Source organism: Mesoplodon mirus (genome assembly GCF_964341445.2).
Source record: "Mesoplodon mirus genome assembly, chromosome: 2".
NCBI classification, from domain to species: Eukaryota; Metazoa; Chordata; class Mammalia; order Artiodactyla; family Ziphiidae; genus Mesoplodon; species Mesoplodon mirus.
The window spans coordinates 159,805,628-159,829,964 of record NC_138977.1 but is presented as its reverse complement, the minus strand read 5'-3'; the positions used below and the strand labels follow the sequence as shown (position 1 = coordinate 159,829,964).

The window sequence follows — 24,337 nt, the reverse complement described above, 5'->3', positions numbered from 1 at the left end:
CTATTACATCAGGCCAGAGCCTCCCAACCCTGGCACTGCTGACATTTGGGCTGGACAATTCTTTGTTCTAGAAGGCTGTCCTGTGCACTGTAGGTGTTTAGCAGCATCCCTGGCCTCTACCCACTAGATGCCAGTGGCAGCTTCCCAGCTGTGACAGCAAATAATTTATCCAGACGTTGTCAAATTTTGCCCTGCGGGATGGGGGGATCATACCCAGTGGAGAGCCACTGGGCCGGTCACTCGGTAGGTTTTGGAACAGAAAATATTCCCTTTGCTGCCTGGATATTTGCAAAGCTGGACTCCTAAGAATTCACAAGTCCAGTATTCCTCTTGAGCTCTGACAATCAACACAGATTCCCAAGCCACAGGCAAAGCCACTTGCCACTGAATGAGGGTTTTGATTGCTACTAATTTCTTAAGATGTTCTCTGAAAGTTCTGCTTCAAATATTTATGGAGTCTAGGAAATGGCCCCAGAGAGTGAGTGGTCCTATTCCATTTATAACTCCAACGGTGATTTATTGACCTGGGAAGTGCTGCAGATGCTTTGTCGAAGCTCTTGATGCAAAGCCAGGATCCTTGCGGGGCTCAGGAGCTCGGGGGATGGCAGGAGGTGCTCAGCTTGGAGGCCAGGCCAGGACATTCCACCTTTTTCTTGCAGACGTTGTACAGGGAGCCCTGGTTCCACAGCGATGGAAGCCTGGCACATTCCAGGGTCGGGCGTCGGCCCAGAGGGCCAGGGAAGCTGGAGGCAAGAGCACAACGAAATGGTCTCTACTTCTACACATCCATAAAAGCCCCTTTGGTCCCACAGTTTATCCGAGGAAGAGATGGCAACAATAACGAACATTTATTGAGCACTTCCTGTGCCAGGCAGCTGCTATTACATGTCAGTGAGGCACACACCATCAGCACTGAGTTATAGACGAGGCAGTGGGCATTGGGGCAGGGAAGGCTCGAAGCCCAGGTCATCTAAAGGCCTAACAAGACGATCACTGATGGTATCTCCATAGAGTCATGTCCTCTGTAAATTTTGTTGTTCACGCTGACAAGAGATGATGACCTTTCCATTAAAAGGAAAGCAATGTCCACTGGATGCCAACCTCCTACTCCCGTTTTTGTATTTTTTTTCCCTCTAAGCTCAACCATAAAATAATTGTGACATGTGACAAATTTAGTTACTGCCCTTCAAAAATGACCTCGTTTTCCTTCTAGGTCATTAATGCCCTGGTGTCGTTTAGAGTTCATTTTCACCATGGGAAGCTCTTACCAAAAGCCAGCCCAGAGAGACGGCTTGCCATCTGTTTTTCCTAGGGCAGAGACCTCTGCTCCTCAACGCCTGTTACAGCTGAACAGAACCAAGGCTGCGGGCAAAATGCAATGCTGGGGATAAGGATGAGGTGCCCGCGTGACCTTCTAGAGAAAGAGCCCAACAGCCTCCTCCCACCGCCTCACTCTTCATCCAAATCCACCCAACAAGGCCTCCTGTGGACCGGGTACTGTGTAAAGCACTCGAACAAAGACATTTACGTTGACTATTCTGTCATCTCGCTATAAAGAAACAAAAGTATCCTGTGGCCTCGAAATTATGTCCAATAAAGGAGGAGTTTTTATCCAGCAGCATTCTACAGTGTGGTGAGAACTCTGAAGAAGGTTGAGGAACACTTGAGAAACTTGGAACCATAAGAGTATTAAGATGCACTTGGGTTCATCCATTCATTCAATTTATGCTCCAACTATTTCCTCAAAAGCTTTGCTATCAGTTTCTGGCCAGTATCACCGAGTGCAGACATTGGAGGGTTTTTTTCTCACATTGAACTCCAGATTGTAACCTCAAGGAGAGCAGGAGAGACAACTCTCATCCCCCCAATGAAGGCCCAGCACTATCTGGACACATAATGACCAGACCATCAGCTCTAGAGCCAGACTGCCTGTGTTGGAACCCCAGCTCTTTAGCTGTGTGACCTGGGGCTGGCTATCTACCCTCTCTGTGCCTCACCTTTTCTCACAGGTGAAGTGGAGTGTATGTCAAGATCTATTTTGTGGGCCTATAGTGAGTACTGGGAAAGCTGATGCATTGCACATAGTAAGCATTCAAGAAATGGAAGCAGGGGTTTTCTTTCTCGTTGTTGTTCTTATCAACATCATCATTATGATCTCCTAGACTCCTCTCTCCTTTATGCTGCAGCCTGATTTAATTGCTTACCAATCCCCCAATGCTTCAGGAGCACTCACCCCTCTGTCTTTGCAGGTGTCATTCCCTTTGCCTAAAATGCCTTCTACCTGCTTGTAATAAGGTAGGTCAAAGATCAAAAGTCAGATGTAATTTTCCTAGAAAAAGATCAAAGCTGGAAAGAAGTTCTCATCACTAGATAATAAGCCTGCAGATAAGTAATTCGAAATGAAAGTCACCAGTTAGAAAAAAAAAGTTTAAGGTCAATCAATAACACCAGCTGTCATTTATTGAACACCTCCTGTGCCAGGCAGTACAGTAATTATGTTATGTGCATGATTTCATTGAATTGTCCCAAAGACCCCGAGAGGTAAATATTAGCTCCATTTGTTAGATTAAAAAATTAATATAAGCATGAAGGCGAGAGAGAAGGCACAGGAATAAAAGGAAGAAGAAAAACAATAATAATAAGTTGAAATAAAATGTCAAGAATAAGATCAGTTTCCTCCTAAGTAATGGCCGCTTTTTTTTTTTTTTGAGCATCTCTTATTTTCCAGAGACATATTCAGCTCTGCTTATCTGATTTTATCCTCACATCAGCAGTAGGCAGCATTATCCCCATTTTACAGATGAGGAGATTTAAGCACAGACAAAGTAAGTTATCCACCCAACATCACACTGAATTACAGCTGAGATTTGAATTCAGGCCTGTCAGACTCCAAATATCATAAGTAAAATAGGTTTTCTCTGGGAAAACAGAGTGCTTCTCTGGCTCTGACTGATTAGGACATTTTGGACCAAACCTCCAGTAAGAGCATCTAGGAAAGCTGGACAAAATATAGCAAAAGATGTATTTGAAACCATCTGAGAGCTACAAAGACTGTGAGGATTTGTGAGACTAAAATTCAAGATACGACAGAAGCCAAGAGTAGTTGGCCCAGATTGAAGGCTGTATTTCCCTCCAAGTGAAGGTGAAGCCTGTGTGTGATTGTGGTGGCTGAGAGACAGAAAGCTAAGCAGAGATTTTGACAGCCTCATGGAGTGGGAGGTGGCTGGGGAAGGACACTGATAAACATTACAGGTTTTTGCTTGGAACCATGAAAGGCTATGCCCTAAGAGTAAGAGTGAGCAAGAAATAAAACAGATCTCATAAGCACTAAAATTATCTCTGAATCAGTTCTGATGTGCGGAACAAAGGAAGTGCTGTCTGGATGAAGACGCTATCAAATTACATCTTCACATTTTCACACATGATGTCTAGCACTCAGTGAAAAATAACAAGACACAGAACACATGATATGACCCAATACACAAAATTTAAAAACAGATAATAAAAAGAGTTGTACCCTTTTTTGTATGTGAGTTATACTTTCAATAAAAACATTTATTTGAGAAATTAAGTGACTGATGTCCTCTCACCTTCAAAGAATCCAGTTGAGCTGTCTGTGCTGGCCACTCAGCCTCTGGAATAGGCCAGGACTCTGAATGCAAAGGTCTTTGGAGGACACTGTCCATTTCAGGATTCAGGAGGTATTTCTGAGCTAGAAGAGAATGTTCTCAGTCAAGCCTCAGTTCAGAAGTCTATTCTAAAAATCAGCAAGTCGGACTTCCCTGGTGGCGCAGTGATTAAGAATCCGCCTGCCAGTGCAGGGGACACGGGTTCAAGCCCTGGTCTGGGAAGATCCCACATGCCCCAGAGCAACTAAGCCCATGCACCACAACTACTGAGCCTGTGCTCTAGAGCCTGCAAGCCACAACTACTGAGCCCGCATGCCACAACTACTGAAGCCTGCGTGCCTAGAGCCCGTGCTCTGCCACAAAGAGAAGCCACGACAATGAGAAGCCTGAGCACCGCAATGAAGAGTAGCCCCTGCTCACCACAACTAGAGAAAGTCCGCACGTAGCAATGAAGACCCAACGCAGCCAAAAATGAATAAATAAATGAATAAATTAAGAAAACCCCTATATGTCATAAAATAACCTTAAAAAAAAATCAACAAGTCTCTGAGCCTTTTCATTGTCTTTCATTCCCAGATCCCTTCACCCCACAACAGAGGCCCTCTTGGGTGCACTTGAACTCTGAGTGCCACATTCACAGCCCTCTGATGGTACTGCCATGGTCTTGGGATGTCCTAGAAAATTGCCTGCCTGCTTCATTGTCCACTACCAGGCTGTAAGCTCCTTCAGCACAAGGACCACCACCTTTGAAGCTGACTCATTTTTGTAAGCCCTACAACACCTGTCAGGGATCTGGCACATGGCAGCCTTCTAGATATGCTGAATGAATAAGTAACTAAATTAATCTAGTACATTTCCTTCTTTTAAAGGTGAGGAACCGAGCCCAGAGAAAGGACGACACTTGCATAAACTAGTGGCAGAAGCAGGACCAGCTAGAATTTATGCGCCTCCAACTGTGAAAACAGATGCCAACTCAGACTTTAGGGATAGAAGACAAAGGTACAGAAGGGCAGGCCCATCCTGACCAGCTAAAAACTTGTTTGTTGGCGCCCTTCAGTGTGTCAGGCACTAACACTTCTAAAAAAGATCATGTTATCCTCCTTTTAAAGATAAGAGTCTGGGCTTCCCTGGTGGCGCAGTGGTTGAGAGTCCGCCTGCCGATGCAGAGAACGTGGGTTCGTGCCCCGGTCCGGGAAGATCCCACATGCCGCAGAGCGGCTGGGCCCGTGAGCCATGGCCGCTGAGCCTGCGCGTCCGGAGCCTGTGCTCCGCAACGGGAGAGGCCACAACAGTGAGAGGCCCACGTACCACAAAAAAAAAAAAAAGAGTCTGGGGCTCAGAGAGGTTAATTAACTCATCCAAGATCACACAGCTGCAAGAACAGAATCTAGTAATAAGAATCACTAAGCGAGCAGTTATCAGGAGCAGCTCAGCTGCCTAAAGGTAACTCTATCCATACTTTCTTCACTTTTATACTGAGCACCTGAAAACAAAGTAACCCTAAACAAACCCTTAGGAACCCCCCTCCCCCAGTGCTGATAGTACACTGCACTTGTAAAACAAGGCCCAGGGAAATTCTCTCTGGCCAGATAGCATCTTAATTTTCTTTTTAACAATAAGAATAATAGAACAACAAAACCCCACCCATGTTACCATCTAAGTAACCACTGTTGGTATTTTAGTTTATCTTCTAGCCTAAGTTGCCAATCATTCACAGATGTTCACATACAGTTGTATCATTGTAGTCATCCGATACATTCCATTTTGTATCCTTTTTTAACTTAGTAGGATATCCTAATTCCCATGCTATCACATGGTACTTATCAGCATCATTTTAGTGACTAGTACTTCATACTCAGCGAATATGGGTTAATTAACAATACTGGAGTTTTTCCCCACAGTTTTTCACTGTTATAAATACCCTGGCATGAATATGCCTGTCCATTGAGATTTTCCACATATAGAATTATTTACTTAGGATGAATTTCCAGGACTGAAACTAGAGGGTTGCAGAATTTGGCCATTTTGGCAGTGGCAGTATTTTTCTAATGCATTCTCCTTAAGTAGTGAAATGAAAAGGCACAGTCGGTAGGGAAGAGAGTGCAAGATAGTGGGGTCGGGTTTCCTTTAGTCGTCTGCACTTGACCGTGGGCTTTTCCCCACCCTTGCCCACCTGTCAGATTGTCCTGTTGGTGTGGACTGTGTCTGAGCATGCAGACTATTCCTATCTGAAAATCACACTGACCTCTTACAACTGTTGTCTTCTCAGACTCGATGTCCAGGTGATGGCTTGTCTGCAAGAAAAGACATCTCAGCAGTTATTCTTCATGACACAGCTGGAAAAGCCTTCTACAGACAACTGCAACTGGAAAAATCAGCCCCCTCACCACTGCAGAAAGTGCATTCTATGGCCAGATCCACTCCTCCCTGTGTGTGCGAAAATACAGGCAGGACCTCCCCCCCTCCTCTGCCTACAAACCTCAGAGGGGTCTAGGATTTGCTCCCAGGGATACAGTTGCAAGGAAAAGCTTCCACTTCCTTTACTCAAATTGAATCTCCAAAGGGAAACTGATGACTGCATTTTAAAAGCTGTTAAAAGGGGGAAAATGAGGGCAGCCGGATGGCAGAGTCTCCAGGAGAAATACTCTCTCTGTGTGGAAGTCCCTTCGACACCTTGTGAGAGCTGATTGCTGAGCTGCACCGGGGACTCCTGACTCAGTCACCCAGGAAACCAGGTCGGGCTGGACCTGAGTCCCTGCACCACCCCCTGGTGGACTAGTTGTCCTCCTGGACCCCACATGCACACAGGAAGAGGTGAAGCGGCAATGGTAACTCTGCTCTGAGAGCACTTCACTTATATCCCCTAAAACTGTGTGTCTTTGAGTACCATGACCCTTCACACCCCAGTGCCTTTGCTCATGCAGGTCTCCCAGCCTAGAGGGCCTTCACTCCATCCTTCCAGCTAGTAGAACTCTTCTTTTTTAATCCTTCAAGGCCTATTTTGTGTGCTTCCTTCTCCAGGGATTATATTCCCAAATAAGTCTCCTTCTCTCTGCTCATTGCTGGGTTTCAAGTGAATGCTTTTGTTCACATTTGGGTTTGGAGCTAGTCTTACTAGACACAGACTTCTTCAAAGTGATACTGAGGTTTCATTAACTTCTGTGTCCACAGAGTAGTCTCACAGGCACTGACCTCCTTCTGGAGGCACTGCATTCAGTACCTGATCAGAGATCTATAGACCTTTCCCCTGCTTCTTGCTCCTCATCTATCCCATAGGCCTGGAGAGGCTTGGAGCCAGGCAGCCTCAGGTTGAATCCTGGCTCTGCTGCTTACGGGCTCCATGGTCTCGGCCAAGTCAGTTGAACTCTCTGAGCCCTGTCCTCTCCATCTGCAGAGTGGAGCCACTAATATGGTCCTTGCAGGGTTTTGTCAGAGTGAAATAAGAATGAACGTCTAGGGCTTCCCTGGTGGTGCAGTGGTTAAGAATCCGCCTGCCAATGCAGGGGACACGGGTTCAAGCCCTGGTCCGAGAAGATTCCACATGCTGGGGAGCAACTAAGCCCTTGCGCCACAGCTACTGAGCCTGTGCTCTAGAGTCTGCGAGCCACAACTACTGAGTCCGCGTGCCACAATTACTGAAGCCCATGTGCCTAGAGCCCATGCTCTGCAACGAGAGAAGCCCGTGCACCGCAATGAAGAGTAGCCCTCACTCTCTGCAACTAGAGAAAGAGCAGCAATGAAGACCCAGTGTGGCCAAATAAATAAATTTAAAAAAATTTAAAAAAAAGAATGAACGTCTATTAAATGTTCCACATACAGTAGCAGATGGATAAAGGCTCATCCTACCCACTCCACTCCCCCACCTCTCTCCCCAGGTAAACTTTTGGGGGAATATTCTCAACTTCATAAAAGGTAGGACATGAAGAGAAAATAATTGCCTGGATCCTTGGGGGCCCAGGCTCGGGGTTGTTGATTTAATGAATTAAGGGAGTTTAGGACTCTCAGTCTCACTGCTTCTTTCAAGATGAGATTCCATTTCCAAAGGCCCATATATAGATCTTGTTGACCAATGCCCAGAGGAGAGCAAGATGTTTCCAGGACATGGAAAAAAAGAGGAAAAAGCAGGGCAGGAGGAAGTGGAATTAGCAGCCTCCTTGCCAGGTGGCTTGCATCTCTCTGAGGCTGGGGTCTCCATGACCCTCAGGTGTTAGTACACCAGTCCCCTGACCTCCCCCAGTGGAGCAATACTTTGGTTCTGCTTGAAGGGACCCTACATCCTCTGTGGGTGTCTTTATGTGACAGCACTGTGAGAGGAATTTCAGGTGGGATCTTGTTCAACCCTCACAGAGCCTTACAAGAAGTCAGCAACCCCCGCCCCTTGCTACCAAGGTCTAAGAGAGCAGGAGGCTTCGGGAGGTGAAGGACGAGCACTGGAGTGGCTTGGCACAGAGGACTGTCACAGAGTGGCAATTCTTCAGGATCTGGGGTGTCTTTATCTGCCAGGTGAAACTCGGTGTCTGAAGAGAGGGCAATAATCCTCACGTCCCAGGACCTGCAGGGAGTCAGACAGGGTGAACCCATCCAGGTCTCTGATGGACCTCCCATTTGTTGAGCTGACCCCAGGCTGGACCCTGCAAGCATGGGCAGGAGGGCACCCCTGAACCACTTCCCCCTGGCACCCGGGCATCTGCCTCCAAGAAGGGGATGACACCTGAGTACAAGCAACAAAGAAGGTGTCTCATTCTTGGCTTGGGAATGTCAATAGCCTAGGTCCTGGTGAAATCCAGAAAAAATAAGTGTCCTGGGATTGGGGAGCGGGGGAGGAACCTAAGAGGCCCTGAGAAGGTGCCCTGAGCCTTGTCCAGTCAAGCCAGTTTGGGGGATGGGGCGGAACTGAGAACCCCCCGTTTCCATTTAGGAGTCCAAGAATGGAAGGAATCCGCCCTCCCCATGCTCCCATCTCAGCTAAAGTCAGGGAGGTGGCAAGACCCCATGTTCCCAGATGGAAGACAGTAGGAGAGCTGGCCAAGCTAGCCTCATGGAATCCTCTTGCTTCAGGACCAATGCCCGAACTGAAGAGAACCAGCAGAGCTAGAGGAAGGACACCAGGGTGGATGCAAGGCCAACATGTGGACAGTGGCAGCCGACATTCTAAGGGATGGACAATACACCAGCTCAGGGAGATGGCAGCTCTGAGGGCCGGGTAGCCCCCATCCACCCATGCACCTGTCCTGGTCCCTCAGTGGGTATTTGGAGATGGGGTCTTGGGGAGGCTATCAGGTCATGAAGACAGAGTCCTCAGGATGGAATCGGTGCCCTTATAAGAAGAGATGTGAGAGAGCTGGCCTCTCTGTCCACCATGTGAGGACACAGTGAGAAGGTGGCCGTCTGCTCCCCAGGAAGAGAGCCCCCACCACCGTGCAGCACCTTGATCCCCAGCTTTCAGTCTCCAGAACTGTGAGAAATGAATGTTTGCTGTTTAAGCTGCCCAGTCTGTGGTATTTTTGTTAAATTAGCCCCAACAGACTAAGATACTTAGATGCAGCCCCGAAGAAAGGACACAGATGCTGAGCCGACTGAGGCTCAATTTCTATCTCCCACTCAACCAGGGCAAGAAAAGGAAGTCAATGGGAGGTGGTGAACGACCCTGAGCCACCGCTGTGGGGTGAGCACCCTCTTCCTGAAAGGGTAGGAGCTCAGACGGACCCCGGCTCTGAACCCCCAGCCCGCCACCCCTGCTTGTGACCTTGACCAGCTCTCTGACCACTCTGGGCCTCAGCCTCCTCCTTGACAAAGTGGGATGTTGGGAGGATGAAGTGAGTGAACCACAGAAAGTGCTGGCTCAGGGGAGGCTCTGTGAGTCTCAGCCGTCATCACCGCTTCCAGTGAATAAATGAACGGCAGCCTGTCCGGGTGGGCTCCCCCCACCGCCATAGCCCACACCCCGTCCTCTCTCAGGTGTCTGTGATTAGTGTGGGCTCCCTCCCAAGGGCAGGGGCCAGTGCACATGAGCTTCCCGGGGCCCTAGTACGCCAGCCTCAGTGCTTCTGGGGCTCCCCTGCTTCTCTGCTCTGGCACATCCCCTCCCCAAGCCCATGAGTGCACCCCCCCCCATCCCAGCCAGCCAGGCAGCCCTCCTGGGCTCTGAGCCTAAGCCCAATGTCCCCATCAGGAATTCCATCTGTGTTCTCTGAAACGAGAATCAGCACCCGTGTCCTGCCCAGCTGCCAGCAGGAGGAGCTGCCACCGCAGCCACCAGGGTCTCTGTGCCCCCTGAGCTCTGCTCGGCTGCCTGGGCCTTGGGTGTTCCCAGCCAGAGCCAACTGGTTGCCATGTGCATGGCCTGCCTGGGACTCGGCAGCTCAGTCCAGCCCACAGGCCTGCAGGGTTCCTCTTCCCGAAGCACATCGATCCTGTTCCACCCCTTCAGCAGCTCCCCATTCACTGAAGAACCAAATGCAAACACCCCTGTGGGCAGTCAGGTGTCCGTGACCTCCCATCCAGCCTCTCGGAACTCCTCCACTTGGGATCTCTCACTCCAGCCAGCCTGGGACCCTCTTTGCTTCTTAAACACATCACAGGGTTGTTTTTTTTTTTCCCACTGCCTTATATCTGCACACTGAGGATTGGTCTTCCAGCGACAAGAGGAACAGACTCACTGAAGGCCTAGTCTGTATGTGCCAGAGACCGTGCCGCTGCCCACATGCCCCACAGCCCTGCAAGACACCCAACACACCCCCCTTCGCATAGGGGTCACAGCTTCAGTGCACAGAATCCCACGGCCAGGTTCAAATCCCAGCTCTGCTCAGGCAAACGATTTAACACACAAAAAGCTGAGCTAGAAAGCTGCTATAGATGTGTGTCTTTGGGCACGACTTGTAACCCCTTTGAGCCTCAGTTTTCTAGTCTGGAAAGGGGGATAATAATAGCACCTCCCCCGCGGAAGGACTACCTGAGTCAGTTATATAAAGCCCCCACAGCAAGTGATACATGTCAGTGTCCCCTCCTAAGGCCACAGAGCTAGACGGCGGCAGAGCTAAGATTTGAAGCCAGGGCTCCTGGGTGCCAGAACCCGCCCCCTTGGCAACTGCCCACCCAAGGACCAGGTTCCTAACTCATGGGACATCCCTGCACAAGGTGCTTCATGATCTCCGTCTGTCTTCATGTCCATTCTGCCAAGTAGGTCGTAATATTCCCATTTTACAGATGAGCAAACTGAGGCTCAGAGCAATTAAGGTCTTTTCCAAAGACACACACACAGTCTCTGTCTAAGCCCTTCCTTCCTGACACTTGCTATAATTTATGATTATTTCTCTCCTTGACTGCATGCACGTTTTGGCCTGTTTGGTTCACCATTTCTCCCCAACCCCAAGCACCATGCCTGACTTGTGGCAATAGGTGCTCAATAAATATTTGTGGAATAAAATGGCAGAGCTAGGCTTTTGTGGTTTGTGGAGGGAACAGTGAGCCGCCCCCCAGATCATGAAAATGGGGGTGTTCTTGGTGAGGTGAACTGCAAAATAATGCAAAATGGGTCACAGCAGATTCAAAGTCACCTTAAAAGGAGGAAGTAGAAGCTTATGATTGCCCATAGCCTTTCAAAAGGTCTGGGTGGGGAGACACCCTGGCCCCAGGGGAGGCATGCGGAGCACATCCTTACAGGAAACTAATGCATCAGGCTGATGACACCATTAACCCCCTCTGTTCTCACTGAATAACCTTCTGACTATAAATATATATTGACTTACAAATGAACAAATGAATGAATGAACTTGACTTTCTAGATAACTCCACTATAGGGAGAGAATATGCTGATTATTTTTTCATCCGTCCAATATTTCATCCTGCACATAGTTCGATCTCTCATGGGAAATTATTAAGTTAGTGTTCAGGTTTATACCTCAGTCTCTGTGAATTTGGTCAATGTGAGTCAGCCTGTTCAATCCCAGTGAACAAATCGGGTCTAATTTCAGAGCCTGCCAGACCAAGAGCAGCCCTTGGAGGGTGGGGCCCTCACTGCAATGATGCTTTCTCAGCACACGTCCAGCCTCCCTCCCAGGTGACACCTGCTGCATCCAACATCTTCCCTGGAACTCTGGACACAGGGACTGTGCCCGGTCCCTTGACAAGATGCTGACCTCTCTCCCCATTCTTATTCTGCCACTGAAGAGGCTTGAAACCCTTGGGCAAAGGGATGAGCACTGGACCGGGAGTCTGGGGCTCTGGATTCAAATTCTGGCTCTGAACCAAGTCGCCATGGCCCTGAGCAGGCCCCTTGGCTTCCTGCTGTCCATGTCCGCTGCGTGGCAATTTGGACGAGAGGACATCTAAAACCCTGAAGGCTGTGGGGGAAGGAAGGGACAGAGAGGGTTGGCCTGCAGAGGCTGGGCTGGGAAGGCTGAGGAAGGTGATTCAGGCCTGGGGCTACACTGCCAAAAGCAGGCCCCCCTGAGGGCAGATCCCAGGAGGGACCCTGGAAAACAGGGCTGGCTGCGTGCACAGCAGCAGCTGCATTTCACCCTCACATCATCAGGAGCTGAGCTAGTCTGGTGGGGGCACAGCTGGCTGGTCCCCAGGAATGGGACTGTGTGCCTGAGTATGTGTGCGCGCTTGCGTGTGTGCATGTACGTGTGTGCGTGCACGCGCATGGGCAGACTCAGCTGAGCACCCGAGGGTGCTGCATGCACACAGACACCCAGGTACCACTGTTGAGAGCCAGGCAGAGACCCGGGAGCATGTTTACTAGACCTGGGTCAGAACTGGTATCCATCACCATCTGCACTACCTGGTAGCTGTGTGACCTCAAGAGAGACTTCCAACCTCTCTGAGCCTGTTTCCTCCCTCTTCTGTAGACCATTAGGAGAGGAGATGCTCATTCATTTACTTCATTACTTCATTCATTCAACAAATACTCCCTGAGCAGCTTTTCTGTGCCAGGCACTAGGGGGACAGAAATGGATATGAAGCAGCTCTGGTTTCAACAGAGAAACGCTGACAAAACTCCCCTAACAGGAGGGGGCAAATCCCTCAAATGTCCCATGTCAGTCATATCCACGTGCAATGAAGGACGGAGGGGCGTGTGGCTAATCCTGTGGCCCATGGAATTTAGAGCAGACTCCTGGGCAAGGTCACACCTGAACTGTGCCCTGAAGGACGGATGGGAGGGCTACAGGACAGACAAAAAAGTCTGCCAGAGAAGGCAGTAAGTGCTAAGGTCTTGAGGCACACGTGAAAGATCCCTCTAGTGAAATAAACGCCACGGTGCTTGTTTGATGCTGAATTGACACAGGGCAGGTCAGGCAGGTGGAGGGTAGGTTGCTGAGCTCACAGCCTCAACAGGAAGAGGGCAGGGCTGTCTGTGGGAATCTACCTGTGGGACCCCCGGAGCCAAGAAGGTGGCCGTGTACTCAGCCAGCGCCGCGTCATTCACCATGTTGCTTGCCGTCTTGGAGAGCTGGTGGTTCTCCACCCCGTGTCTGTGCAGCTCCTGGAGCAGGTGTGTGATCAGGTGGTTCCTCTCCCGACACTTCTGGACCAGGGAAGCCAGCTTAGCCTGAAAGGGTGGGAGGGAAGACTGTCAGGTGGGTCCACGCATACAGGACTCCCAGGGGGGCTGGATGACTGAGCTGGGGGGCAGGGCATCGGCTCCCTGCTCTGCATCCCGCAGCCCTGCCTTAGCTCAGCCTCCTCCCTGCAATCCCTCCCTCCACCCAGAAGCCAGAGCCAGCTTTGAAAACAATGGGCCACACTGCTGCCCACCACCCCAGGGGCCGCTCACTGCTGTCTGGATGCCTTCTGGATGGGTAGGCGGCGTGGGCTTCAGCTAGCTATGAGACAAGCTCCTCTCTAGCCCTCGACTTGCTCATCTGTACCCTGGGCATCATCAGGGCACCAGGACCAAAGGAGATGGTGCAGGCAAAGCACACACACGGGGCCAGCCCAGGCAGGCTCTCATGCACAAAAGGTCAGACCAGTCCCTGTGCCTCTCCAGCCCGATCACGACCACCCTCTTCCTCACTGCTCTTTTTCCAGACACACTGGTCCACTCCCCAACCCTGGCGCCCCAGAACTTCCTCATCACTCCTCTGTAGCTCATGTCTCAAGCCCAGAAAAGTCTTGCGCAGATCCATTCAGAGGCCAGCCTGGGCATCGTCTCCCCGGGCAGGCTTCCCTCATGCTCAGGACTTGGGGTTTTCTGTGCCCAGTCTCCTGGCTTCCTTCTTTCCCAGCAGTTAATCTTTGTATTTGTGGGTCTGTCTCCCACATAGCCTGGGGGATCCTCAAGGTCAAGACTGATACTCCCCTGGATCCCCGGCACCATCCCTATGCCGTGGCTGGGCACAGCATGGCCCATGGGAGAGATGTGTTACATGAGTGATGCGAGTTCGTGACTCTCCCACCATGAAATGACCTCCCACATTTGTGCATGTCCGGACGGACTGATAAACTTTGCCATCTCCTGCTCCATCGGAGGAGGTGATGACCCCTTCTTGCCAGAACTCCCTTCCAAGCCCATCCCAGAGGGTCAGGGACCTTTGCACATCAGTTTCTAGGTGGTGATGTCCGGGTGCCCAGTACTGCAGGCAGGCAGCACAGGAGGGTGGTCTGACCTGGACGCTGGGGTGCCCCAGGCCCCCTGAATCACATCCCTAAAACATCAGGGCCTCTTCATTCAGCCAGCATCAGCTGAACACCTACTATGTGCAGCTCTCCCAAGAAATAGGCCATTGTTGATGGTGACAATGACTCCACTGGACTGTTGGAGAGACAGCGAGGCCAAGGGGATGGTTGCAGCCTTTGGCATCAGACAGAACTGGGTTAAATCTTGGTTCTGCCCCTGAGTAGCTCTGTGTGACTATGGGCAAGGCACTGCATCCCTCTGAGCCTCAGTTTCCCTATCCATAGAGTAGTGGTCATGTTCCTGACATGTTGAGAAACCGTGCTATTGAGAACATATGTCTGGAGTACCTGGCACATGGCAAGCATTCAACAGAGAGTGGCCATCGTCATTAGAATCCTTACAAAACCTCCCACGCCAGGTTATGAATCACAGTTCCCATCTGCAGATGAGAAAACTGAGCCTCCAGCAGTGAATGATGCCCCTGGGGAGGGGCTGGGTCTTGAACCCAGATCGCTATGGTTCCTCCCGTCCAGTCCGACCTCTTCTGCTCAGGCCTTGCCTCATGTGAATGACGTGGTGCTGGTGCTGTTTCTCTTTCCATCTTGAGTTTGCAAATGCTTTGTCGTGTACAAGGGGTTATGGTCCTCATTTAAGTAAATGGTACATAGCAAATGATGAAAATAACGAAGGAGCAAGAAAACCTCCCATTTTCAAGAGCTTTACACTTTGCTCTCCACTCTTCCATGGACACCATCCATGGAGGGCCCGAAGAAACTGTGAGAGCAGCCGAGCAGGAATTACTGTTGTTTCAGAGTGAGTGGGATTTGGCAAATCAGTGGGGTCCCGGGGCTCAACCATGTCCTTCTAACTCCCATCCAGAGCCCCTCCTAGCCCACCCTGCCCAGGGAGTAGAAAGAAAAAGCAGCCCCTCCAGGTCCACTGCCCAAATCCAGGTGCCATATTTGAGATTAAATGTGTCACCTCAACCAAACTACACTTTCAATTAGCATGTTAAACCCTGTGAGCCAGTAATGCCATTTCTGGGAATCTGTCCTCAAGAAATGTCTAGATATGTGGGGAAAACTTTTCTAATAAAAAATGTGCATCATGGTGTTTATGTGCAATAATGCAAAAGAGAGAGGGAGGGAGGGAGAAAGGGAAGGAGAATCGACAGAGGGATTTGAACACCCGAAAGGGTCTGGCAGCTTTATGAACTGCAGTGTCTCCTGCTTTAGACTGCAGCATGAACAGCAGCTTCAAAGGCTGGTAAAGACAAGGACAGCCCCTATATGGGTTATACTCCCAAGCGGAAAAAGCCAGACGCAGACGTACAGGTGTAGTAGGATCTCAGACACATGTAAAATATACTGGAAGAAAATACATGCAAATGCTAGATTCAGATAGGGACTTGGGGTGCCATTTGTCTCTTTCCATCTTCTTTCCAGTGTTTTTACACAATAGAAATGGACTACCTCCTAATGGAAAAAATACTAAGCTCTTTTTTCTTTTGAAAGGGACATTTCATATTGATTTCACACACATATTACCTTCAAAGGAGTCACAGCCAAATTTGCTTCATGGTGCTTTTTCTGAAGTGCATCAAGCTGAAAGAGAACCGAGATTTTTGCAAATGTTGAGCCGTGGATTACACAGCTCGGTGCGTCCACAGGCAAGACATGCTCAGAGAGGTTGGCTCTTGTTCCCCTCTTTCCCCACAGGAGTTCTCGGTGGGAACAGGGACCTTTCCCATCAGCTCCTTGGCCAGATCAGAGGAGGAAGGATGCTCTGAGCACTGGAGAATGAGCTCTGCCAGACTGCAGTTGCCAGGGCCAGTTCTGTTGCCTCTTACTTCAGGAAGGAAGACTTCCCTATTCCGCAGAGGTGCCAGAGTTCTTTGGTGTAGTGTTGAACCTATAGGTTCCCTAGCCAGACACCCTAACCCCAGCCCAGCCACTCACTAGAACTGTGACCCTGTGCAACTCAAGTCTTTCTCTGCCTCAGCTTTCTCATCTGTAAAGTGGGGTTAGTACTAGCACCCACCTAAAGGTGAGGATTGGATAAGGACTCTGAATCGATTCCTATAAAGTGCTTAAGACAAGGCCTGGCATCTGGTCAACATTCGATGAATATAAATCATTATTACTCTCTGTGGCAAGCATGTGTGTGAGCCACCTTGGACCTTCCAGCCTAGCCCAGCATCCAGCTGAATACCACCAACTGATGCCCACTGATGCTTTGCAGAGCAGAATTGCCCAGCCGAGTCCTGCCTAAATTCCTGTTCCACAAAATGACCATTTCTATGCATCTATTTTGGCACATGTTTCTGAATATATTTGAAGAGTAAAAGGCCAGCTCCAAGCGGACTGTCTTCTATTCAAAAGGCAATAAGCTACAATAAGACAGGTGTTCTGTGAATTCTTCTCACTCACTCTCTGATTTCCTCTGTAGTCAGTACAAGAAAGCTAGATAAATAAAAGTACTTCTTCCTCTCCCCTTGACCTCTTCTGACCTCTAATACTATTTTCAACCCTACATAACAATAATCAGAATTCATATGTGTATATATACACACACATGAAACTATGCTATACAAAATGTTTTACAGCTTGCTTTTGTCACTTAATATAAAATTGTGGTGTTAATTCCATGTTACTACATACAAACCCATCACATTCTTTTAAAATCTTGCATATTATTTAATCATGAGGTTGAAACAAAATTTATTTAACCAATTCTTTGTTTATGAAAATGTATATTGTTTCTGTTTTTTTGCTTTACAAACAAAGCTTTAATGAACATTTCTATATTCCTATTTTGGCACATGTTTCTGAATATATTTGAAGAGTGAAATGCCAGCTCCAAGCAGACTGTCCTCTATTTGAAAGGCACACGATAATATTTGCAGGCTTGGATGAAATCTTCTCTCCACTTCAGTTTAAGAAATAGCATGAATATGTTTCTGTGAGCTGTGTACTTGGGCATTTGCAATTAAAAAACAGACGAGAAGAAAGTGAAAAGACAACAGAATGAGAGAAAATTTTGCACAGCCTAATAAGGGACTGTATCTAGAATATATAGCAAATTCTTACAACTCAACAACAAGAAAAGAAACGACCCAATTACAGAGTGGACAAAGGATCTGAATAGACATTTCTCCAAAAAGATATATGAATTGCAAATAAACACATGAAAAGATGCTTAACACTACTAGCCATTAAGGAAATGCAAGTCAAAACCACAGTGAGGGGCTTCCCTGGTGGTGCAGTGGTTGAGAATCTGCCTGTTAATGCAGGGGACATGGGTTCGAGCCCTGGTCTGGGAGGATCCCACATGCCGCGGAGCAACTAGGCCTGTAAGCCATAACTACTGAGCCTGTGCGTCTGGAGCCTGTGCTCCGCAACAAGAGAGGCCATGATAGTCAGAGGCCCGCGCACTGCGATGAAGAGTGGCCCCCGCTTGCCACAACTAGAGAAAGCCCTCGCACAGAAACGAAGACCCAACACAGCAAAAATAAATAAATAAATAAATAAAAACTCCTACCCTCAACATCTTCTTAAAAAAAAAAAAAAAACCACAGTGAGATAACCACTTCACACCCACTAGGATGGTTAGCAACAGAAAGACAGACAGTAGCAAATGTCGGTGAGAATGTGGAGAAGTTGGGACCTTCATCCATTGTTAGTGGGAATGTAAAATGGAGCTATCAGAGACAGACCTGAAAATAACTTGATTGAAATGTTTAATAATTATATTACAAGAATTTCAGCAGAGAACTGGAAGCTATAAAAAATTAGTCAAATGGAAATTCTAAGACTGCAAAATACAATACCTGAAATGAAGAACTAAAATAATGAGTTTAAGAGCAAATTCGACTCACCTAACTGGAAGACGAATTAGAAAGAAATATCCAAACTGAAGCAGAGAAAGACAAAAAGAATGAAAAGAATAAAAAATAGACTTAAACATATACTGGATAGGGTAAAAAGGTCTAACGTGTGCAACTGGAGTTCTATTTTTCACAGATCAGTGACAGACAGGACAAAAAAGTCATCATACCTCCTATGCTGGTTGAGGGCACAGTGAAAAATATACCCTCATTAATTGCCTTGGCTTTGGAGGTAGGTGCCAATACTTTGGAAAGCAAATTTGCAATATGTATTTAGAATGAACACTATTTCTTCTCCTTAAACCAGTAATCCCAGTTCTCTGAACTATTGTATATAAACAATGATATATAAATTAATGGAAATAACTATAGATCCAACAGTAGGGGAACAGAAATCACATCCACCCCATAGATTACTGCACAGTCCAAAAAATAAAGGACAAAAAGGCTATGAAGCAACATGGACAGAGGACATAAAACTCCATGTATAGTGTATTCGATTATACAAAGAATGCATAAGAAAGAGTCGGAAATCACTCCAAAATGTTGATAGTGTATTTTCACCCATCGCTTTGCCAAAAAGAATGTAAAGTGTGATATGGTTCAGGGTAACAAGTTGTAGCCAAACAAATACACTCATTTATTTCTGGTGGGAGTGTAGATGATGCAACATTTTGGAGGGTTATTTGCCATTATCGATCAAAGTTAATTATGTACATAGCCTTTGACCCAGTAACTCTTTCACTAGGATGTAGCAGAAACACATCCCAAGACAGATGTATAAAATGTATAAAATGTTCGTTTGTAAAGCAAAGTAACAGAAACAATTTAGATTTCCATAAACAAAGAATTGGTTAAGGAAGTTATGGTTTGGTCTCTTGAAAAATAATATGCAAGCATTTAAAGTAATGAAGTTCAGTTTGCATGTGTTGATATGGAAATATCACCAAAATTTTTTATTAAATGATAATAGCAAGATGCAGAATGTTTCTGTATGGTACGATTTCATATATGTACACACACGTACTGAATGTGGGTAGATAGGATTGAAAAAAATGGAAGTTAGAAGGAGTTGGGGTTGAGGGGGAGAAAGGACTATATTTTTCTGCATTTTTTAAAGGTTGAGATAATTTTAGATTTACATACAGTTTAAAAACATAATACAGAGAGATCCCTTGTATACTTTGCCTGGTTTCCTCTAATGGGAACGTTGTGCAAAACTATAGTATATTACAACCAGGTATTGATGTGGATACAATCCACTATTCTTTTTTTAAAGGTTTATTTTATTGAAGTATAGTTGATTTACAATGTTGTGTTAATTTCTGCTATACAGCAAAGTGATGCAGAATATATATATATGTACACATATATATATATATATATTCTTTTCCATTATGGTTTATCACAGGATATTGAATATAGTTCCCTGGGCTATACAGTAGGACCTTGTTGTTTATCCATCCTATATATAATGGTTTGTATCTGCTAATCCCAATCCACCATTCTTATTCGGATCTCTCCTGTGTATGTTTGTGTGTGTGTGTACCAAGTTCTGTACAATTTTATCACCTGTGTAGGCTTGTGTCTCCACTACCATAGACAAGATACTGAACCATTCCAACTCCACAAGGACCTCTCTTGTTGCTCTTTTATATTCACACCCACTTCCCTCCTTACAGAGAAAGGACTTTTATTTATGTAACATTTAAAAAACTGTTTGACAAAAAGGAGGACATGTCAAATCCATGGAGGAAATATGCCTTCTGAAAAGAATGAAGTTATATTTGGTTATCTACTTGGAGAAAAAGGTAATCAAATGCCTTCCTCATAATCTATCCCCAAATAAACTGTAGATGGATTTATTAAAAAAAACTGTTTGACTTTTTAAAAAGCCATACACATGTATTACTATTTGTAGATCTAACAAAGGTTACCTGGATGGAGGGATTACAGGCTGGTTTTTCTTCCCTATACTGCTCTGCACTTTCAAAATCTAATAAATACTTACAAACAGCGGGAAAGGGCCAGTGAGATCTTACCTACTTCTTTTTTCTACTCTCAAAACTTTCCCAAGTGAGGGAACATTGGTTTTCAGGCGGGAAAGGGAAGCGTGGGCCCAGCCTACCTTGTCCTTGAGCTCACATTGGAGACGGGCAGCCTCATCCCGAGAAGCCTGCAGCTCCTGGTGTGCAGACCCTTGGTCTCGGAGCTGGCACTGCAGGGTCAGCACTTGGTGATGAAGTTGTCTGATGCACAGCCTGAGGTCCTCCTTGGAAGCCTCAGCTTCAGGGTCCTGGAGCTGCGGAATCACAGATTTGGCTGCAATTCTTAGGTTATCTTCCAAGTAATTTGCCTTAGCCAACAGACAGTACCCGTTTTCCTTCTTAATTTGTTCTCCTACTTACATGTTTCTCATAGTCAATAAATGCCACAAAATAAAGTAACAGAGATCACTCCAAAAACTATTAGCCAGCATAAACATCATTATTACCCATATATTATCTTATATTTTCAGTCTTTCTGCTATGCCCTTACCCAGGTGCCCTTACCCTTGAGTGGGAGAGCTGGAAAGGGTCTAGGGAATCACAGAATAGCATTCTAAAGTGTTATTTTCAAAAAAAATTTTTTTCACACATGAAAAATATGTGAAATGGCATGGTATTCCAGACTTTGTTTTAATAGACATCAGTCACCATTATACTGAAACACAGTATGATGAATGAAATTTAGTGTTCAAGTCCAATTATGAGATGCTTATTACACTAAAGCTTCACGTATTTCTATGAAACAGAATATACTGCATTTTCCCAAAACACTCTTCTTAAATCAGTACAAAATAGCTTCTAACCCTTCTTGGGTCAAACACGAGTGGGTTTCATATGAACATCAAATAGGGAATTTCTGGGAGGGCAGAAAGTGAGAAAGAAGGGGCTGATTTATCACCATGGGAAGTGTGGTCAAATGGCAGTGATGCTACTGCCCCCACTGGTTCTGGACTCTAAATTTTTATTTTTTAATAACGTATACATACATATACATAAGCATGCATATATATGTATATATGCGTGTATACACACACACACACACACACACACATATATACACACACACACATCCCCACATATTTTGTTCTATATACATTTATATGCCATATATATCTTTTGTATCTTGTTTTTCTCCCTTAATACCATGTCATGGTCATTTTTCCATATCATTAAATAATGTCGAAAACCCTGTTGCTAGTATCTATGCAGTATTCTGTGACATGTTGAACGCTCAGATTATTCTAATATACTGATGCTATAATTGGGGCTGTGATAGAAAGCCTTATCTGACACACCTCTGGTTCTTCCCCTGAGATCATCAGAGGGGAATTTCTACGTCAAGGCCCTGAGCATCATTAAGCTCTTGATTCATGCTCCTAAGGTGGCCTTGGGAAGGAGCAGCCCTGCTAATAGTAAAAGTTCCAATTGCAATGTGTCCGGGGTCCCAGAAACTCAGAGATGTCTCAAATGCCTTTGCTCCTGGCCCTGGCAGTCTAGCTTTCATTGAAAGCAGCCACCCCGGGAATGGAAAGCCCACAGAGATCATCTCTTCCATGTGTTCCTGACCTGGGTGTGAGATGGCAGGAGGGGCAGGAGAGAGAAGATGGAAGGGAGACAAAGCAGAGTCAAGGCGACCCGGTGGCCCATCAGGCCTCTCCCTTGTAAGCAAGGAATACGATAGCAGAATGTGTTGTTTTGTTTTGTTTTTTAGTTAATAGAAATTCACAGATTGTGGGCCTGAGATTCACAGGCTGGGCCCCGTCAAAAACAGATGGGTGCTCCGAATGGTTCCGTAAGATCCAGCTCCAAGATTTGCAAAACAACGTGGCCTTTCTGGGAAGTTTGGTGCCTTTGCTGTCTCTCTCCTCTGCGGTGATTTGGGCTTCATCCCCAGGGTCCTAAGAGACATTACTCTAAAGAGAATATAAGTGTAGGGTGGAGGCCGGCCCACTCAGTGACACTTGTGAACGACCCATGACTCACTTGCTCCCTAAGAGACCTCAGAGGCACATGCTGTAGCCGCAGGCTGCACTTGGGCTGGGAGCCCTGGGGAACACGGCCCTCGGGGAGCTCTGTCTGGCGGGGGAGGTTGACGCAGAAATAAGCCACTGGCTCAGGGTGGTGAGGGGAAGCCAGGAGGCCACCGGAGCCCAAGGGAAGCACTAAATCAAAGGCACCCACTGCCACCCAGCGGTGTGTGGTGAATGCGTAACAACCACTCTCCAGGGAGGGAGGGGCACACGGATGTGGAACATTTGCTGATTTCCGTGTTTTAAATACCATCATGGCCAACTGCAAGCTACCAAAATGGCACCACTGAAAGCGGAGTTGGGGAGAGATGTGCATGAGTTGCTTCTGCACTGAATCCATCCTGGGGGATTGGGAGGAGATGCCCTAAAATGAGACCTGGATGGTGAGCAGCAGTTCTCAGGAGAAAGCTGGGGTGTGGGAGGGCTGGGTTGAGGAAACAGGAGCGCAGAGACTAGGGAATGTATCCAGCAACAGCTGAAGCTCCCCAGGGGCCAGTTTATAACCCACCAAAAGGAGTTTGGACTTCATACCAAGTGTGACAGGAAGACCCAGAGGGTTTAAGGTTTTTATTTTAAGCAAATCAAAACATGATCAGGTTTGTAACTTGGGACGAGGGAAACAGGAAGCTTTCTTCACCCTCTGCCTCCTGTCCATCAACAAATCCCATTGATTCTAACTCTAGTTTTTATCTGGAATCCTCTATATTTTTTTAAAAAAATTCCTCTATTCTAGCATCATCTCTTGGCAAAAATCCTCTTGACTGTTCTCCCTGTGTCCTCCCTGTGTCTTTACAGCATCAAAGATTGCATCTTTTTACGACAGAAATTTAATCATGTTGTCCTGCTGAAAACCCTCCAATAGTTTCCCACTGCATTTGGAAGTGATCATAACCAGAGCCTACAAGGCCTTCTGTGATCTTTCTCATGACAACTTTTCCATCCTCATCTCACACCACACCCCACCCATGCCCACCGCGATCCAGCCATGCTGCGCTACTTTCTGCTTTTCAGCAAGCTAGGCTCATTCCTGACTCAGGGGCTGGCCACTTGCTTCTCCCTCTGCCTGGAATGTTCTTCCTTTGCTGCTCCTTTCAAACCTTGAGACTCTCAGCTTGAAATTCACCTCCTCAGAGTTTTAGTTCCCACCAGGTCTTACTAGCTGGGATTTGACAAGATATTAGGGAACTACATAAAAACAATTCTTTGCAGGCATTAAATGGCAGCCAATGCAGGGCTACAATCCATGAGAAAAAGGATGCACAGCAAGGTGAGCTCTACATTGTCCCTGGAACATTTTCCAAACCATGGTTCAGGGAAATAGATCCCATGCTGAACATGGTGGTCCTGCTAAGTGGAATCAGCGACTGGGGTTCAGGGATGCTATGGCAGCTGGGGTTTGTGGGACAAAGCAACAGAGAGAGGTGAGCCGCAGAGAAGAAATCCAGACACTGTCCTAGAAATACCCTTGGGTCCTTGGCTGAATCATACGTGGTGCAACATAGTGTAAGACTCTGATGCCTAGCAGAGAACAGCAGCTGGGAGATCAATTGCTAAAGAGATTTTGGAGGTCACACACTGCTACAAAGATAGCAAAGTTCTGGCTTAGCCGAAGTGGAGAGTCTTGGGTGAATGCTCTGGGAACTCAGTTGATACCACTGAAAGGCCATGCCCTAGAAGCAAGGACCACACTTGAGGAGTAAAATCAAGCCCTGGTACTGAGGGGGAAACTGAAGTAGACCTGCACAGGAATAATGGTCTTCTGATCATTCAGCTACCTACCAGAACAAAACTTACTCAACATGCTTTAGAGGAAGCTAATAAGCAGGAATCTCTACATGTTCCACATAATGTCCAACACTTAAAAAAAAATTACTAGTCACATGAAGAAGCAGAAAAGTGGGCCTTAACCAAGAAATAAAATAGCCAATAGAAACAGACTCAGAGATAATCTAGATATTGGGGTTAGCAGACAAGACCTTCAAAATAAGTATGATTATATTTTTTAACAACATAGGAAAAGACAGACAAAAATGAATGAAAATGTGGAGTATTTCAACAGAGAATCAGAATCTCTTTAAAAAGGATAAAATGGATATGCTACTGCAAAATACAGTAAATGAAAT

General features: G+C 46.8%; 1 protein-coding gene across 1 annotated transcript in view; it reads right to left on the bottom strand.

The window, feature by feature from the left end:
* Nucleotides 1-497: 497 nt before the first annotated feature.
* LOC309816156 (uncharacterized protein C4orf50) overlaps nucleotides 498-24,337 on the bottom strand; it is a gene marked incomplete at its 3' end in the record, with an annotated part of 50,574 nt that continues 26,734 nt past the window's right edge. Inside the window, exons 10-16 of the mRNA XM_082643362.1 lie at nucleotides 22,168-22,260; nucleotides 20,265-20,438; nucleotides 15,798-15,854; nucleotides 13,000-13,182; nucleotides 5,875-5,923; nucleotides 3,591-3,712; nucleotides 498-743 (exon numbers count right to left, since the gene is read on the bottom strand). Of these exons, the coding sequence (XP_082499488.1) occupies nucleotides 498-743; nucleotides 3,591-3,712; nucleotides 5,875-5,923; nucleotides 13,000-13,182; nucleotides 15,798-15,854; nucleotides 20,265-20,438; nucleotides 22,168-22,260 (924 nt within the window). The remainder of the gene's footprint in view (nucleotides 744-3,590; nucleotides 3,713-5,874; nucleotides 5,924-12,999; nucleotides 13,183-15,797; nucleotides 15,855-20,264; nucleotides 20,439-22,167; nucleotides 22,261-24,337) is intronic.